General features: G+C 45.5%; 1 protein-coding gene across 1 annotated transcript in view; it reads left to right on the top strand.

Moving 5' to 3' along the window:
- The window catches only part of COL15A1 (collagen type XV alpha 1 chain), a 127,072-nt gene that overhangs the window by 52,742 nt on the left and 55,912 nt on the right, over positions 1–18,418 (top strand). Inside the window, 6 exon segments of the mRNA XM_050762069.1 lie at positions 2,920–3,032; positions 5,530–5,664; positions 6,974–7,126; positions 16,029–16,178; positions 16,587–16,701; positions 16,704–16,729. Coding sequence (XP_050618026.1) covers positions 2,920–3,032; positions 5,530–5,664; positions 6,974–7,126; positions 16,029–16,178; positions 16,587–16,701; positions 16,704–16,729 — 692 coding nt within the window.

Below are 18,418 nucleotides of genomic sequence, written 5' to 3'. Positions count from 1 at the left end.
CCTGGCAGCACTGTTCTCAGGAACAAAAACAACCCAAACTGCCCACAGTAGGGATTGGTCGAGCAAATTCTATTTCATTCATACATACAGCCCTGACATTGGTGATACAGATCTGATTTAATGACCCAGGGACATGCTCGTGGTATAGTCCACCAAAAAAGCAAATTCCAAAACTATGTGTCTATGACCCTAATTTTGAATATGTTATTTATATCTATTTACATATAGCTATGTAGAGTGATGTGTGTATGTATTAGATACATCACATATTAGACGTAATATTCATCAAAATGTTATAAGCAGTTATCTCTGAGTGGTAGGATTATGGATGGTTTTTACTTTCTTTATTGTACTTCTGTATTTTATTAATACAAGTCTTCTACAATAATATGTATCACTATTCTTTTTGGTTCTGTCATCAGTTAATGAGTGTTATTTTAACAACTAAATTTGGGGAGTCTGTGGGTCAGAGAAGGTATAGAGAACTGGAGAGAAAACATTGTAGGATAATTTAATAACGTCATGACAGAGCCAAGGAGGCTGGGTGTTGCTGTGGAAATACTGCCTGCTGGGGAGAGTCAGACAGCTTGGAAGGAGGCCCTGCCTAGCTCCCTATTTGCTGTCGGCCTGGGGCAAGTTGCTGATCAGTTTCCAAGCTTCAGATTCCTTAGCCATCCTCTGGGAGCGTGAACAATCCCCGCTACCGGGTGGATGAGAGGGCTGAATCTGGCCGCGGTTGTGGAAGTGGTTTCTGAATTGCGAATGCTTTTCTCAGGGGTGGAATTAGGATCTCTGAGCAAGGGGGTAAGGCGAAGGGGCTGGGGCGAGGACTTTCCTAGACTGAGGAGATGAGGTCCACGTGGGGACTGGGCTCTAATCCCAATGCAGCTCGCCTGTTCCCGGTATCAGCCACACTCAGTCGAAAGCAACGGAGCTAGCCAAATTGTCCTTTTCTTCTTGATGTGTAGACAGCCCGGACGGTGGGAGAAAGCCCTGGCTAAGCAAAGCCCCTAATACTTGCATTCGGAGCTTCCCTGACGCCATTTTGGCCCGTGGAAGGGGCCACCCCACCTCCTTCGTCCCAGGGGTCAGGCCGTGGAGACCAGGCAATCGGCTGCTTGCACGGCACCCCCTGGTGGTCAGAGCGGGGAGGACGAGCGTGCTCGACCCGTGCTGGCCACGCTTCCATCACAGGATGGGACAGGAGTGGGTAGCAGGGCAGAGTCCTTTGGAGGATTTCACACCTCCCCCAGAGTTATTGTGACCATGGGACCTGCGTGAGCACAGCGTGTGTGGGAAGGGCCTGGCCCGGGGACAGGCTGACCTGGCTTCAGGGCCCTTCCCAGCCTCAGTCTCATTCCCAGGGTTAATAATACTGAGGTGTTAATGTGTGGGTCCGGCAGGACACACCTGTTACAGGGTGATAGTGGGATTTCCACTAACACCTGTTACAGGGTGATAGTGGGATCTGCCCACCTGCAGGAAGGTGGTGGGAGGGGTCCCGGTGGGCAGGACAGGTGGGCCAGCAGGAGGGTTGCATGGGACAATCTTGGCATTGGCCCAGCCATAATAGGCATGCAGTTATGGTAGCGCATTTTTTTTTTTTTTTTTTTTTTTTTTTTTTTTGAGACAGGGTCTTGCTCTGTCACCCAGACTGGAGTGCAGTGACACAATCATGGCTCACTGCAGCCTTAACCTCCCAGACATGAGCTCCCTCCTCAGGCTCCTGAGCAGCTGGGTCTACAGCCACATGCCACAATGCCTGGCTAATTTTTTTTTTTTATTTTAGTAGAGATGGGGTCTCGCTATGTTGCCAAGGCTGGTCTTGAACTCCTGAGCTCAAATGATCCTCCTGCCTCAGCCTCCCAAAATACTGGGATTACAGGCATGAGCCACCATGCCTGGCCAATGAATAATTTTCTTTGTTTCAAAACTCCGTTTGCTTCTTCTTCTTCTTCTTCTTCTTTTTTTTTTTTTTGAGATGGAATCTCACTCTGTTACCCAGGCTGGAGTGCAGTGGTGCAATCTCAGGTCTACAACCTCTGCCCACTGCAACCTCTGCCTCCTGGGTTCAAGTGATTCTCCTGCCTCGGCCTCCCAAGTAGCTGGGATTACAGGCATGTGCTATCACACCTGGCTAATTTTTGTATTTTCAGTAGAGATGGGATTTCTCCGTGTTGCTCAGGCTGGTCTCGAACTCCTGACCTCAAGTGATCTGCCCACCTCGGCCTCCGATTCCAGGCTGCTTTTTAAATTGCAAAGGAAATATATGCATGTGGGAACGATTAAATTAATGCTCGGTTGTATAAACCAGAAAAATAATAGTTTCCTCTTCTTAAACTCCTATCTTCTGGAAAATATCAGTACTAAACACTGTGGTTTAGCCAAGTATATAAATATATAAGCACATACATATACATATATATGTATATATTATATACGTCATATAGTAATCATTACATAACATGAATATTATATATATAATAATGATAAGACATCTATACTCATTCTATTTTACACACATAAAACCATATCAACAATGAACATTTGTCGATTGCTTACTATATGCCAGGGGCTGCCCTCAATGCTTTATTTGCATTAGCTTACTTAGTTCTTGTGACACATAGTACTCAAAGCAACCCTATGAGGTAGGAATTATTGTAATTCCCCATTTCTAGATAAGGAACATGAGGCAGAGGTTGAGCGACTTGCCTGCAGGTGGTGCCAGAGCTTGGAATGAAAACCACACATGCCTTGCCATGTATGTTGTTCTGCAACTTGTTTTTTTTTTTTTTCTGCCACTTGACTCTGTGTCATGGTATCTGAACATCTTTCCAAGTTAGTTGGTGAAGAGATACCTCGTTCTTTTCCAAAACTGCAAAATGTAGTTATTGATAGCAGAATGCCTGCTTCTTGTAGGGTCTGGTGAGATCCTGAATGACACACTGGAGGGGATTCATTCTGTGGATGGTGACCCCATTACTGACAGCGGCTCAGGGTCTGGGGCCTTCCTTGACATAGCTGAAGAAAAGGTGAGTAGATGGTAAATTTCATTTGATTAGTCAGTAATAGACTTGTTTGCTTATTTCAAACTTGATGATGATTTTATTGGGCACCAGAGAGAACCACAGGATTTTGGTTGAACAGCATCAAGATTGCTTCTGTCCTCATGGTACAGAGGAGATCAGAGTCCCAGGGCCACAGAGGCTCTCCAGGGATGCACAGAACTGGTGGGGGATATGCGGTGCAAGCTTGTCCTCACACTTGACTGTGACGAGTGTCCAGGCCTCACCAGTGCACTCCCGCCCTCCTGCTCAGTTGTGAAGACACATAGCTTTATCAACCCTCTGAGTCCCCTTCAAGACAGAATCAGATTAACTGCAGGTGCATTCATGCTATTGTTTGGTAATTGGCTTTTACACCTGCGAAGCCAGTTTTGAAATGCTGAGCTCCCTAGGGTGCAAAATTAAAGCATAAATAGTTTTCTCACAATGGCTCCTGCTGAAAACCCACAGTGCCAGCTCATTCCTTCCCTTCTCCTGGGATGAAAACTTCAGACAGTTCTCACAACTCTCTCAGTCACTATCTGGTAACAGTCAATTTTCACAGATATTTAAAAGTCAAGCCCAGCATAATATCAAAAATTCAACAAAATTACAAGCACAGTTTCCCCTCTTCTACACTCAGGCCTGCTGTAGACTAGGAACCTGCCAGGAAAGGGAAGCATGGTTAGGGGTTTCCTCTCTATTTTCTTTCTTCTTTCTCCTCCTTATCCTCATGACCTCCCCATCCTCTAGAGCTATTTTTAACATCTGCAGGGGCTGGCCCACCTGGAGAAATGGGCACAGTCGTATTTGGCTGGTGAAATTGTGATCTGGGCTTTTGGAAGATGCCTGATTGTTGGAACTCTTTCTTATGGGGGGCTTTTGTGGTTCCTAGGAGGTCTTCCTGCAGGGGATCTAGGATCAAAATTCCATAGTTGGCCTTGTAACTTCTGCCCGGGCCTCCACCCCATACAGGGTGCCCGGATCTTCTGCGTGTCCCTTTGACTACAGCCCATTTCAGCCAGCAACCTTTGAAGAGATTTTATCTTGTCTATCTCCAGCAAAGCAACTGCAGGACAAATACCCCTCCCTTCTCCATCCCCCTCCTCTCCTCTCCCCTTTCCCTCTCACCTCCTCTTTCCCTCCTCTCCGCTTTTATTTTCTCCCCTCCTCTCCCCTTTCCTCCCCTCCCCTTCTCTTCCCACTTCCCTCCTCTTCTCGTTCTCCCTCACCTCCCCCTCCTCTCCTCTCCCTTTCCCCTCTCTTCCTTTGTCCCTCTCTCCCAACTCTGAATCTAAACGGCTTCCTCTATTTTGTCACCCTGGAGAAAATCGCACACCAGTCCCTGAGCCTCCCACATTCCAGGAAATACATGGAGCTCACCAAATACCCAGCTCACCAAATACCCAGCTCACCAAATGGTTTGGAGTGAGGAGAGGGGAGGAGAAGAGCCACAGTACACTGGAAATTCTTTCCAAAGGAATTCTTGCTCTCCAGGCACCCATCCCCAAAATGAGTCCTGTGCAATTTCTTACACAGCCTGGAGGTAGGAGATGGGCAGGAGCTGGTAGAACGGGTGCCATTTCCTTGTCTTAGCATGGGGAGATTACCTGATGCCTGTGAACTTGCACTTGCCCTTTGGGGGTTTAGCTGACGCTGAGTCACAAAGAGTCTCATTTTAACATCCCAGGACCTCAACTTTCCTCTCACTGTTTTTTGGGACAGTAATTCTGCAAGGATTTATTATGTTTTATGAAAAAGGGGCTCTGTGGTCAAATGACTTTGGGAAAAGCTGTATTCTACATTCTTCTTTTTATAGATTCTGAGAAATCCTGCAGCAAGGAAATCTTTTTAACTTTGATTAGCCTAGTGTTTTTTGTAACCAAAAGAACCATATTTTTGCAATAGATAAGTAAACAAACATTGGGAAATGAAGATAGGACATATTTGCTGTCACCAGCTCCAAAGCTGCTCTCTCTTTCCATTTCCCCCATTGCTATGAAACCTTCAGAGAATCTGTCTGTGCATTCCCAAAGGAAACTGAGTCACAGGGAGAGAGAAGAAGCAGGAATGTCTCTGTCTCCCAGCCTAGAGAAGGCTGAGGAGGACAGAGGTGCTGCCTACACATTTCTGAAGCACTGTCATGGGCGAAGACATTGTCTAATGCCTTCTGGATGGGTATATGGGGAGGTCACAGGGAGACAATGGGTCTCAGTAGAAGTATCTAGAGCTAGACCAGGCTGACTCAGGAGCAGTGATTTCCGTGTTAGTGGAGGTGCAAACACAGAATCACACACCAGACATAGGTGCCTAGGCGGTCTTTCCCATCCCTGGATTTATGAAACCATATATGTGAAAGTCCTGGAGGGAAAGAAGCTACAGAAATGCAGGTGGCTGGAGGAGGCTAGGCAGTCTGTTCTCTCCAGCCACAGGCATGTTGATGGGAGCCCAGAGACATGGTCTCTTGTGATGCCTTTGTTTTCAGAATTTAGCAGCAACAGCCGTGGGGCTGGCCGAGGCGCCCATCAGCACTGCTGGAGAAGCAGAGGCCGGCAGTGTGCCCACCAGGGGACCGACCCTCTCTGTGTCCACCCAGAACCCAGAGGAAGGGGTCACTCCAGTAAGTAGCTCAGAGTGCAAGCTCCCCTTCACCTGTGTCTGGGTTTGGGGGTTGTGTTGGGTGGGAGCAGTCACTGGCTTTCCCTATCTGTCTGCGAGACACAGTGACAATCTCATGGGGCAGGTCTGTCGGAGTAAGCACTAAATAGCATTGACCCATTCAGTGGCGGTGTGCAGAGCGCTACACTGTGATGGGCACTAGGCCTGGTTTCAGGGATGGATAGTAAATAGGATAGACCTGATTCCTGAAGACAGCGTGGTAAGAGGGGCTGTGGTCAGTGGTAGGTGAAGCATAGGATGTTCTGGGAGCACTGAAAAAGGGTCCTAGAGCCCAGACTGGGGGGCACAGAAGTGCCCTCGGGAAAGGATGCTGAAAGCGGGCCTGAGAGGGTAAGTAGAAGTCGCCTAGCAGAGGGGGTGAAACAGATATTTCAGCAAGGTGGGCAGGCAGGAGCAAAGAACTGGAGCCTGAAGAAGGGCAGCATACCTGCAGGGTGAGGCGTGAGCCAGGGGTCAGGGAGAAGTGTCTGGAGAGGCTCTAAGGACACAGAGAAGATTAGCAGTAATAGGGGGTCACTGAAGGGTAAGAAACAAGGAATGGATGTAGTCAGATTAGAATTCCAGAAAGATCACCCTGACTACTGAGAGGAGAAAGGGTAGGGAAGCAAACTTGGAGAAAGAGGCCGGGCTTGGGGGCTGTGTTGGAGTTTGGGTGAGTGGTGGTGCCAGCCTGCTCTGGGGTGTGGCCAACAATGTCAGATCCTCGCAGAAGTCCCAGTAAGCAAGGGACTGAGAAACATCCGTTGAATTTGTCCATTCACAGTGAGTGGCCTTGGGGAGAGCAGCTTCAGGGCTGTCAGAGCGATGGAAGCCAGATGGCACTGGGCTAGGGAGAGAGTGGGACAGGGAGTGGTCCACGAGGGTAGACTACTGCTTCAAGAAGAAAGCTGTGGAGTCCGAGGACCTAGAGTTTTGTTTCAACACAGTGACTTAAGCAGCAGTAGAAGCTGCACTCTCTGATTAGGGGACAGAGCTTGGAAGGGCTACTGGTGAGCACATGCCCCTCGGGGTTGGCAGGGAGGGCTGATGGCACACCACACAGGTGGGATGCTGGGGTGGTCTCGCAGCTTGGGTGGTGTGAGGAAGCCAGGCCTGTGTATTTCTGTCTGATGTCTCACTGTGGGTTTCCAGGTGAGGTGAGGTCTTGGTGTACAGGTGCTGTGAGGGGCCCCGGCCATCTGTTCCTCACCACAGTGTGGTGGATCAGCATCATGGGTCTCTGATGTGGTTCCTGCTGACTTTCTATTCAGGGTCCAGATAATGAAGAGAGTTTAGCAGCAACAGCAGCAGGGGAGGCCGAGGCACTCGCCAGCACACCTTGGGAAGCAGAGGCCAGTGGTGTGCCCCCGGGGGAGCCGGACCTCTCCATGTCCCCACAGAGCCTCGGGGAAGAGGCCGCTGTGGTAAGGATTGTGCGGTGCCCAGAGGTCGAGGTCATGGTGGGAGCAGCTCCTGGCCTTCTCAGAGTATGGGGCTCCTGCTCAGCAAACCCATGGGAGCCTGAGGCAGGGGGATCTCTGACCAAATACTCACTTGGGGGTGGAGTTTGCCAAGGCCTGGGTGAGTGTGATGAAGCCCCTGGAAGTCAGTGGGCAGCCGGGCTCTGGGGATGGGTGAGTTGGAGAGGTAGGGTATGTCCCAGGGCTGTGTGCAGGACCCTGCTGCCTCCACCCACAGGAGGCAGGAGCCAGAATGGAAGAGTGGCGGGCTCCTGGAGGGCGGTGGGGGTCAGGCTGCAGGCGGCAGGCCCCAGCAGGGGTCAGAGGTCATGAGCAGGCCTTCCCAGCCCTCTTCTTGTGCAGCGCACAGACACTGTCCGGCTCCTGAAGGCAGGGCACATCATCCCAAGGCACTCAGCCAGTCTGTCCCTGTGCTGTCTCTACTGTGGGTGCCCTCAAGTTCTTCCAGCTCAGCTGACTCAAACGTGAACTCCTCCTTTCCATTCCTCCTATGTTCACACCTCAAATGAATGGGACCATCACCCTCCAGTCACCTAATCCAGAATTGTCTTCTCTCTTCCTTAAGTTCTACATCCCATCAAGCATCAAGTCTTGTTAACTTTTCTGCCCATACACATCGTGAATCGTCAGCTCTGTCCTTCTCCAGTGCTGGCCCCTGCACTGAGCTGCTGTGTCCCCAGCCCAGGCAATTGCTAAGGGCCCTGTCTGGCAGTTATATGGATTCTTTCAGTGAACAAAGTGGTCTTCTCCTTCTCCTTCTTCTTCCTCTTCCAGTTGTCCTTTCCTTTCTCCTCCTCTTCTTCTCCGCCTCCCCTCCCTTTCCGTGTCCTCCTCTTTCTTTAGTGTCTAGGCACTTATGACACATTGGGAAAGCCATGGATCCGATCCCAGTTCTACCAAGTCTTAGCTTAATAGAAACTAGAATTTGACCAGCAGGATTGTCTGAAAATAGAAGAGCTTTCTGTAGAGGTGGTGAGATCCTAGTTACTGGAGGTGTATAAGCTGTAAACCAAAGAGTATTTGAAACAAGTCTCAGTCAGTTTGGGAAGTTTATTTTGCCAGGGTTAAGGATGCACCCGTGACACAGCCTCAGGAGGTCCTGATGACATGTGCCCAAGGTGGTTGGGGCATAGCTTGGTTTTATGCATTTTAGGGAGACATGAGACCTCAATCAATATATGTAAGTTGTACATTGGTTCCGTCCAGAAAGGCGGGACAACTCAAAGTGGGGAGGGGGCTTCCATGTCATAGGTAGATAAGAGACAAACGGTAGCATTCTTCTGAGTTTCTGATTAGCCTTTCTAAAGGAAGCAATCAGATATGCATTTATCCCACAGAGCAGAGGGATGACCTTGAGTTCTGTCTGTCCTTTGTCTGTAAGGAATTTCTTTAAGGACAAATTGTGAGGGAGGTATGTACCTTTCTTATCTTAGTATGTATCTTTTAAAGGAATAGAATGGGAGGCAGGTTTGCCCTAAGCAATTTCCATTTTCATTTTTCCATCTGGCTTAGTGATTTTGGGGTCCTGAGATTTATTTTCCTTTCACATTCCCCCCTTTTCTTTTTAAAATCTTTTAGATAAAACATTTTAAAGAAAATGAGTCTCTAGTCTCAGGTTTTGTTGATTTCTTATGGCTAGGATGGTTTATTCCTAGACAGGTAAGTCCCATGTTATTAGGAAAGTTCATTTTTAGCAGGTTGTGAAGTCTCATGCATGCCCTACAAGAGAAAATAGGGGGAGGAAGGGAGAAAAACAACAAATAAAAAAAGAAGAACTATCCTGGAAAATTGATATAGGTCATATTACTCTGAGGTCCATACATCAGTAGGCAGGTATGAAAGTGGCTTATTATGTAAATAGGTCGCTGTTATTTTCCTCTGAAGTTTAAGTTGTCTAGCTTCAGTTTGCAGGGCTTTAAGAAAGCATGGCTTAATTTTACTGATTTCAAAAATGGGGAAAAAAAGGAAAGGAAGAAGAAAAAAAGTTGAAAACATTATTTTGGAGACTTGTAGCCAGGACAAATGTTAAAATTCAGTCCAAACTGTAGAAAATAATAAAAATTGAAAAACATTAGGCAAGATCAAAATCTAACAACAGATGTTCTATAGTTTATTTTAAAACATAATTTTCTCTTTCCAGTCTCATTTTCACTAAAGAAAAAATCGTAGGACAATTTCATTTGCAAATTAAGTTTTAGTCTTATTATACTTGGCCTGAGTATTTGCATAAAGTCAGCAAGAATAGTTATTTGCCATATAGGCTCTTCTTTTTTTTTTTTTTTTTTTAATTGACTTTGCTGGAACTTTATTCCGTAAAGAATCTCAGATTTGACTTTAATGCCTTAAGGACAGCCCATGCCTGCAAATACCTGTATTAATTGGGTGAAGTCCTCACCTTGAGGTCTCAAGAAAACTTGGGGCTCCTGGGCCTGTCAGAAAGTGACATTCTTTACTTACCACAGGTCAGAGATTGTGTAGACAAGGTATGAGGCCAGCTTTCCTAAGGGACTTTTATTGGCTCTGTAAATCAACTTTGGTTCCTTAAAGGAGTCTGTATCTGATAGCATGCCACTCCAGTCAAAACCATGGTAAAATAACCAGTGTCTCCAGTTGTGCTCTGTTACAAAAGAAAACAGATTGTTATCACACTTACACAAATAACTATATTGTTGTAAGTTAAGAATACTCACAACTAATTACCAAATTTTTGGAGAGATCGCAAAATAGGATCACAGGTCGTTGTAAAATAAGTCATTCATTTAGCCAAAGTGATACCGCAAAGATTTAAAAAAAAAAAAAGGCAAAAATATTTATTCTTTGAGAGAGGAGATTGATTTCTCAAACAGCCCTAATAAAAACAACAGAAGGCCAATTAAATTTGTTTTTCAAAATTTTTTAAACAATCTATAAAATTTTAATCATCTTGACCATAAGATATAATTTCCATAAGCCTTTTTATAACCTTTATAACCTTTATTAAGGAGTGGGTTAATGCTCCAAGAAAACCTTGTCAATCTGACACAGGGGCCCATATGCTGGTCTCGCCTCAGCATGCCTTTGACATTAATGGTTAATTTACAGAGAAACTAAACTTACTTTATCTCTCAAAATCTGCCCTTATAATCTCATGTGCCCACCTCTTCCGCAATAGTCTTTGGACCTTGAGGAGTTGAATAGCTTTAATTTTTGGCCCTATGTCTCACGAACACAGTTTATTTTGGTTGACATCTTCTACCAGATCTGTAGGTGAGGCTCTAACTGCTGTCAGTGTTGAAGATTTAGCAGGACTTGGTGTCCTTCTTAAACCCAAGAATCAAAGCCCTGTAACTTAATGGCACGAGTACTTTAAAAGCACATACAGCAATGTAGAGCACCTGATACTGTTGCTGTTCCAGGCGCCACTATGTAACCTGCCATGATCCCTGGTGGAGTGAACAAATGGGGGCAAATGTGGAAATAAAAGACAGGAGACAGAAGAGTATATTTGGAAGAAGGGGTTGGGGGAACCTTGCCTCTAGTGGACAAGGGCCCTGAGCTTTACACAGCCCTCCATATTTATTAGGTAAAAGAGACAGTGAAAAGCGGGGTGGAAGAAGGGATCAACTGCTTAGTCCAGAGTAGGCTTGCAAGACTGCATTCCTCAAACAACAGACTCTAGATGTCACAGTAGATAACCTTGGCACCAGGGAGTGATTGCCTCCAGCAAACCTTCTGTCAGCAGAAGCAGTCGTGAGTTTGCTCACATCCTGCATTCATGATAAACAGTTTGCTGTTTGATCATCTAGTCTCCAGTGGAATGCTGAGTTGGTCACGTCCCATGGGCCTTCAGTTCCCTGCATGGAAAGTTATATGGATGTAATAACCTTAATTTAAAAATATATTCTTTTTGTTAATCTAGGTCTTTTCTAAGCAAACTAAAACTTAGTAATAATGACATAGGAATTATTTAGATAAAGTGTAAGATCCGTTTATTAGGCCAGTTACCCAAAGGCAAAAGAAAAGACCTTTTGCAGTGTGACTGCTGTTCCCTATGGGGAATATTATGTTGGAAGAAAATATTCCTTTTAGATCTCTAAGATGAAACATCTTTTTAGTGTCACGCCACAACAGTTAGAACCAGAGGGAAAAAAAATCTTACAGCAGCTGAAAATGAGTTGAAGGTTAGTTATTATTTCAGGCCTTTTAAAAGGGGAGAGAAAACAGAAAACAGCAAGGTGCAATAAAAGTCAAACTTTGCGTAAAAAAAATTATAATGCCTTGTACTTTATTAAGAGTAAAGCAATACCTTAAGAAAATTTTGTAGTTCAAACCAATTCTTTAGTGTATAAGTGGTTTTTTTTTTTTTTAATCAAAACCCAGTATCTGGAAAGACCATTTTAAATAATTTCCCTTTAATTGTAGACAGCTTGGTTATATGAAAGTTTTTTTTCATCAATCTTCTTATTATGATGTAAACAGACCATTTCTGACATGCTTGGACTTTCTAGTTTTCCTGAGCATCCCTCTTTCTTAAAAAAACAGTCATTTTATTCTAGGACAAAATTTACCATAAAAGATCCCTTCTCACATAAAATTATTTTTCTTTAAGCTTTCTTACCCAAATTACCTCTTTATTTCTATAACTTTCTTTACATCTCTCTCATTTCCTGATTCCCTTCACCTTGTTTTATACATAACTTTTAAATAAGCTTTAAATGAGACAAAAAATTATTCACCTTTTTAAAAAAACACAGTTTTTTTAGAAAGAATGTTTTCTTACAATATATTTTTTAAATAAAAAATACCCAACTAATGAAATATCTATTATTTAATTTAACTTTAGATTCTAAATTATGACACATTTGTCTGTATTAATCCCATTACATTTACCTAGTTGTTTTTAATAGTGTACCTAGATTACTGTATTTATGAAAACTGCGATAGTCATTATTTAAAGTTATTTCCCTGCCAACCATTTTATAGCCTGTGAATTTCAGGTGTTTACCTGAGGAGAACCTTAAGATTAAATATGAGGTTGTTTTACTAAATCAAGATTTAGGTATTTTCATTAAACTAATGTTCGTGTCTTATTTATCAGAAAGTATACAAGCAAAGGTTATCCTGTTTTGGGCTGAGTTTATAGTTTTTTAACCCTTATGCCAAATTTTAACACCTTATAGTATTTGGCAGGGATAAAAATGAAATTGCTTGATCAATAAATGCAAACAAAAATGTATGCTGGCAATTCTTAAGACATTTTTAATTTGCTTTAGCAATAATTTTAAAGCTAGCTTATTAAAGACTTTACTTAGGTCATGTGAACGTGAAAAGCATTTGGGTTTATTATTTAATTTATGAGTGCTCTTTAAGCCAATGTCATACCTTGTAGCCAAAAACACAACAAAATATGTGTATGTACACATAAACACACACATACACACTCATACAACCAAAAATCCTATAGCTTTTACTTCAAAACTCTAGCCATGAAATACTGATACAAACTCATTGGTTTGCAGAAACAATAACAAAAATAAATGTCTGGATGCAAACAGTGGATTTTATTTCAGGAGACATGTAACAGCAGACTTAAAGCAAGCAGAGGCAGAGAAGAAAGCCGAGAGTTAGAGAACTTAGGAACTTTATAGTTGCAGATCGACTTTTGGGCTCTGAATTTTTCTTGCTATAATTGTGCACGAAAATGTCAGGTATGTCCATTTTACAAAAACACTTGCAAGAAGAGGGACCATAAAACCAACGGAGTGCCTGAAAGAGGGTCATTCTCGTTGTTTTCCCTTATTCTTAGATTGTTTCCCACTCCACTTTTTTTTTTTTTTTTTTTTTTTTGAGACAGAGTCTCCCTCTATTGCCCAGGCTGGAGTGCAATGGTACAATCTCGGCTCACTGCTACCTCCACCTCCTGGGTTCAAGTGATTCTCCTACCTCAGCCTCTCGAGTAGCTGGGTCTACAGGTGTGCACCACCATGCCCGGCTAGTTTTCTTGTATTTTTAGTAGAGATGGGGTTTCACCATATTGGCCAGGCTGGTCTTGAGTTCCTGACTTCATGATCCACCTGCCTCGGCCTCCCAAAGTGCTGGGATTACAGGTGTGAACCACCGTGCCCGGCCATTTTTATTTATTTATTTTTTATTTTAAGGTAGGAACTGAGCTGTGGCCTAGTATTTTAGTGGAGTGGGTCAAAGTGTGCTGGTTGCAGGTGAGGCTCCACAGTGTGTCACCACTTAGCCATTTCCACCCTCTTACATGTCTCAGTTTCTCTCTCTGTAGTTCTAGCACCTCCAAGAAGGCTCAAAATCAAAATGCAGAGTGACCAGCTCCTATATGCCCTTCCTGAATGAGGCTTTTTTTTTTTTTTTTTTTTTGAGACAGAGTCTCGCTGTGTCGCCCGGGCTGGAGTGCCGTGGCCGGATCTCAGCTCACTGCAAGCTCTGCCTCCCGGGTTTACGCCATTCTCCTGCCTCAGCCTCCCAAGTAGCTGGGACTACAGGCGCCCGCCACCTCGCCCGGCTAGTTTTTTGTATGTTTTTAGTAGAGACGGGGTTTCACCGGGTTAGCCAGGATGATGGTCTTGATCTCCTGACCTCGTGATCCGCCCGTCTCGGCCTCCCAAAGTGCTGGGATTACAGGCTTGAGCCACCGCGCCCGGCCTTGAATGAGGCTTTTTAAACTAATTTCATTGGGGGTTCCCTGTAGGGTTGCAGCATGTTATGGGGGGGTTAACCCCCAGACACTCCCAGTTGGCCTCCAGTGACCCAGGGGCACCTTTCAGCTGGGAGGAGCAAAATGCCCTTTCTCTTTGGAGCTGAGGAAACTCATTCTCCCATTTATCTGTGAAAACGATAGTTCAGTTCCTCATGCAAAATGGTCATACTAGCCAATCAAGATTAATTTCAGCAGGAAAGGCAATGGAGAAGACACCCTTTAGAATGCACCTCTGAACTAGAATTAGGGTCTAAATAATAACTTCCTAGAAGGAAAAAAAAAAACCCAAAAAACAGCTAAGACCACTTCCTGTAAATTGTCCTCAGCCACCTCTAACTTTGTACTCTCATGCACCATTATACACACAAGGTTAAATCCTCTCCCGGTACAAGGTAATCTCTGGTACCCCCTAAAGCCACAGAGGTCAGGTCTTACGATACAGGAGAGCAGAGCTTTAGACCTAAGAAGAATCTGCTCATGACTCTTGAAACTCCACAAAGAAAATGGAACACCCCAAAAAGGGGCAGGTGGTGCCTTTGTTCTGAGTACTTTAAGGGGTTTGAGTCATTAGAAGCCTCCTCTAGGTTTTTGTTGGTACTAAAGACAGCGAAGGGGGAAAGAGATGTAGGGTGGAAGAAAAGTAAATGAAAGAAAAAAAATTTTAAGACAGGAAGCAAAGACAGCAAACATGTGCATGTTTTGGTTTTCTCCCCCCTCTGTTTCAGCTGTGAGAAATTTTAGCCAATTCAGAGAGGGTTTGTTACCCATAACTTAGAATTCTCATTTAGATTTGACCAAGTCAGGTAGAGTTGGGCAAATCTGATGGGAGAAAGACTAGAACAACAACCAAAAAAAACCCCTAACAATGTGATTACTGAGTACTCTAATAGTAAGGAGAAATTAAGAACAGCTGGTTGTTCATCTTAACTTCAGCCAAGAAAAAACCCCAATTCAGCTACTTACTAGAGATAGGTCTTAGGCGGAAGATTGCTCTCTACCATCCTAGAAGCAGGAAAGAATTTAAATTTGCCTTCCCTGTTAGAAATGAGCTCAAACTCCAGAAAGGAGTTACGTGCCTTCCATCATCCTAGAAGCAAGAAAACTTGCATTCCTTGTTGGAAGTAAGTAAGACTCCAGAAAAAGAACTGTACAGCAAAATAAACTTTAGATCTTGACCAAATTTTGGGAGATCAGGGATTCTCTGGAGGAGGCTCCGAGGCCTCAGCAAATTGTCCTATTGGTTTGAACCATAAAGAAAGCTCAAGCTGGTAGCAAGCACCAATATGAGATTTGTCAAAGGTCAGTGGCACCTCCACTCAGAATCCCTTCTTCGTTGCCAAAATGTGAACCCCAAATATCTGAGACAGATCTCAGGAAAGTTAGGAAGTTTATTCTGCAAAGGTTAAGGACATGCCCGTGACACAGCCTCAGGAGATCCTGACAACATGTGCCCAAGGTGGTTGGAGCACAGCTTGGTTTTATGGATTTTAGGGAGACATGAGACATCAATCAATATATATAAGGTGTGCATTTGTGCTGTCCGGAAAGGCAGGACAACTCAAAGGGGGGAGGGGGCTTCCATGTCATAGGTAGATAAGAGACAAATGGTTGCATTCTTCTGAGTTTCTCATTAGCCTTTCCAAAGGAAGCAATCAGATATACATTTATCCCACGGAGCAGAGGGATGACCTTGAGTTCTGTCCGTCCTTTGTCTGCAAGGAATTTCCTTAAGGACAAATTATTAGGAAGGTATGTAGCTTTTTTATCTTAGTAGCTATCTTTTTAAGGAATACAATGGGAGATAGGTTTGCCCTAAGTAGTTCACAGCTTGATTTTTTTTTCCCTTCTGCTTAGTGATTTGGGGATCCTGAGATTTATTTTCCTTTCACAAAGCTAAGGCCAGAGAAGCGCTTGGCAGAGATGTGCTAGAGGGGACTCTGGGGTGGGTGGGGGGATGCCCTGAGAGGTGCGTTCTAACACTGGAGCTCCAGGCGAAGGTGTGGTCCTGAAGGAGCAAAGGAAAGGGAATCATGGAGCCTCCAGTTATCTGAGGCCCCAGCGCTTTCCACCCCCCAGCCTCACACCCACTGAACCAGGGGTATGGGCGAAGGGGCACAGCTCCTCATGCCAATTTCATTTCAGGGTCCAAGCAGTGAAGGAAGTTTAACAACAGCTGCAGCTGCAACCGAAGTGTCCCTCAGTACTTTTGAGGATGAGGAAGCCAGTGGGGTCCCCACAGATGGCCTGGCCCCCCTCACAGCCACCATGACCCCTGAGCAGGCAGTCACTTCTGTAAGTGTCATCTGGCGTCCTCTCTGGCTTACAGGGGAGAGACAGGTCTGCATTGTGAGACAACAGCCGTCCTTGGCCTTGGCAGGGGCACCTGCAGCTTGGTTATGAGCATCTGGGTGGGCAGCGGCTGGAGGGAGGCAGGACGCAATGCCGGAGTGTGGCAGGGGCCACAGCCCTGCTCCCTCCTAGCCTTGCCCAAGAATTTACTCAGAGTCAAGTGGTCCACAGTTGGCACTGAGGCTTAGAGGAGATGCATATTTCAGAGGGGGTGTGCTGGGGGCAACGATGATCATAGGGAAGAATGTGTTTTGAAACTGGGCTGGCACCACAGAAACGACAGTGACCACAACTCCCCGGCAGCCTCGTGAGCGAGGTGAGGTGGTGCCTCAATGCTGGTTTTGTTTTCAGGGTCCTGGTGATGAAGAAGACTTGGCAGCAGCCACAACAGAGGAGCCCCTCATCACAGCTCGCGGTGAAGAGTCCGGCAGCCCTCCCCCCGATGGGCCACCGCTGCCCCTGCCCACACTGCTCCTGAAAGAAGGGTCACTCCAGTAAGTGGCATAGAGCTGTAAGATTTGACTTGGCAGACCTTACATGGGAGAGAAAGAAAGGCCAAAGTTGTGGGAGGGTTGGCCCCCAGCTTTCTCAGAGGTAGGTTTTCACGTTGGTTTGCAAATTTGGGCATTTGAGGAGCTTTAACCTGGGGAACACTTGAGGAAACTCCAGCTTGTAGAGCAAAAGCAAGAAATTAAAATCATGGGGACCTGGCTTTGTGTTCCAAACTGATCTTTGGATTGAAATGAGATCTAACAGTGCTCTTCTGGGGACAAAGCTGACAGTAAGATGTGGCAGGTCTGTAGAGGGGAGAACATCAGGGCTGTGTTTGTGTTGGGGGGTGACCTCCAAGTCCTTGCCAACATGAGTTTTTATCACTCTTGGCTGCAACTGTGTGACCTTAAGCAAATCCTTTGATCTCTTTGGCCCTCCGTTTCCTCATCTGTAAAAATGAGTGACTGCAAGGCCAAGTCAGAGAATGCAGGTTGGAGAACGTTTACAAAGCTCTGTACACACACCTGGGGTTGTCACCACTTAAGGGCTATAACTGTCTTTTAGAAATAGGAAACCCAAAGCTGGCCCTCAGCTTGGGCTTGTGTGAAGAGGGACTGCTCTTCCAATGTGAACACATTTTTAAAGGAAAACATCTCCTTGGTGACCAGCACAGGCTCGTCAGTTCCCCAAACACCACTTGATCGTGCACACTTTGAAAGCCACCATTCAAGCTACAGTCATGTGGTCCATTGGCCACGGTGTGGCAGGACTGACCTGTGAGGGTGGGGCTGTGGGACAGGAGATCAGGAGAACACCTAAGGTCCTGAATGCCCCTTGTTCCGGGGCCTTTTCTAGTGGTTATCACACTGCTTCCTGTCTCTTTAGAGTTGTCTTGCATTCGTTCATTGATTCACTCATTGACTGGACACATAGCGGCTCTGGGCCCTCAGTCAGGACACTTGTAAATAGAGATGAATGTGACCTCACTCCTGTCCCCAATGAATTCACAATCAAGGGGCAGGAAATAAGCCATCTGAACTGACATTGATTAATCACTCTGTGCTCCAAGTGTATCTGATTCCCTTCACCACACCCCTCTTCAGTATAAGGCGAATAGGAGGTAAGATGTGGAGAGGTAGTCACCTGCCACTGTTGCCTGCCTCTAAGAGGTGGAGCTGGGGTTTGAACCTGCATGCTGGCCTGCAGAGCTGAAGCTCTCGAGCTTCACCTGGCTGAAGTCCTCATTTGTGAGAGTGTGGTGTGGTGGGAAGATCCTGGACTGGGGGCCAGGAGGTTGAGGTTCTGCTTGCAGGGATGCCATTGACTTGTGGTGGGCCCTGGGCCTCCTTGTCATCATCTATAAAAGGAAAAAGGCGAACAACCACTCTGGTTTTTAACTCTGGTCACACATTAGAGATGGCTGCTAGCTTAAAACAATGCAGGTGTCTGAGTCCAGTGCTAGACCAAGTAACTAACACTGGGGCTGGGGCTTTGGGCTTGCAGGGCATCCTAGTGGGCATCCAGCTCTGGATCGACCTGCTCATGCACTGTGACTTCCCAAACAATGTCCCCCTCCTCTTCTGCACCTCACCCCAAGGTGTACACAAAGCACCAAGTTCAAATCTCCCTAGTTATGTCTCATCAGGCACAGATAGAGCCAGTTCTCCTTTTTCTTTCTCTTTTAAACTTTT

This window comes from Macaca thibetana, chromosome 15 (assembly GCF_024542745.1).
Source record: "Macaca thibetana thibetana isolate TM-01 chromosome 15, ASM2454274v1, whole genome shotgun sequence".
Taxonomy (NCBI): domain Eukaryota; kingdom Metazoa; phylum Chordata; class Mammalia; order Primates; family Cercopithecidae; genus Macaca; species Macaca thibetana.
Note: the sequence above shows the minus strand (reverse complement) of the source record. Positions and strands in the feature narration are given on the sequence as shown.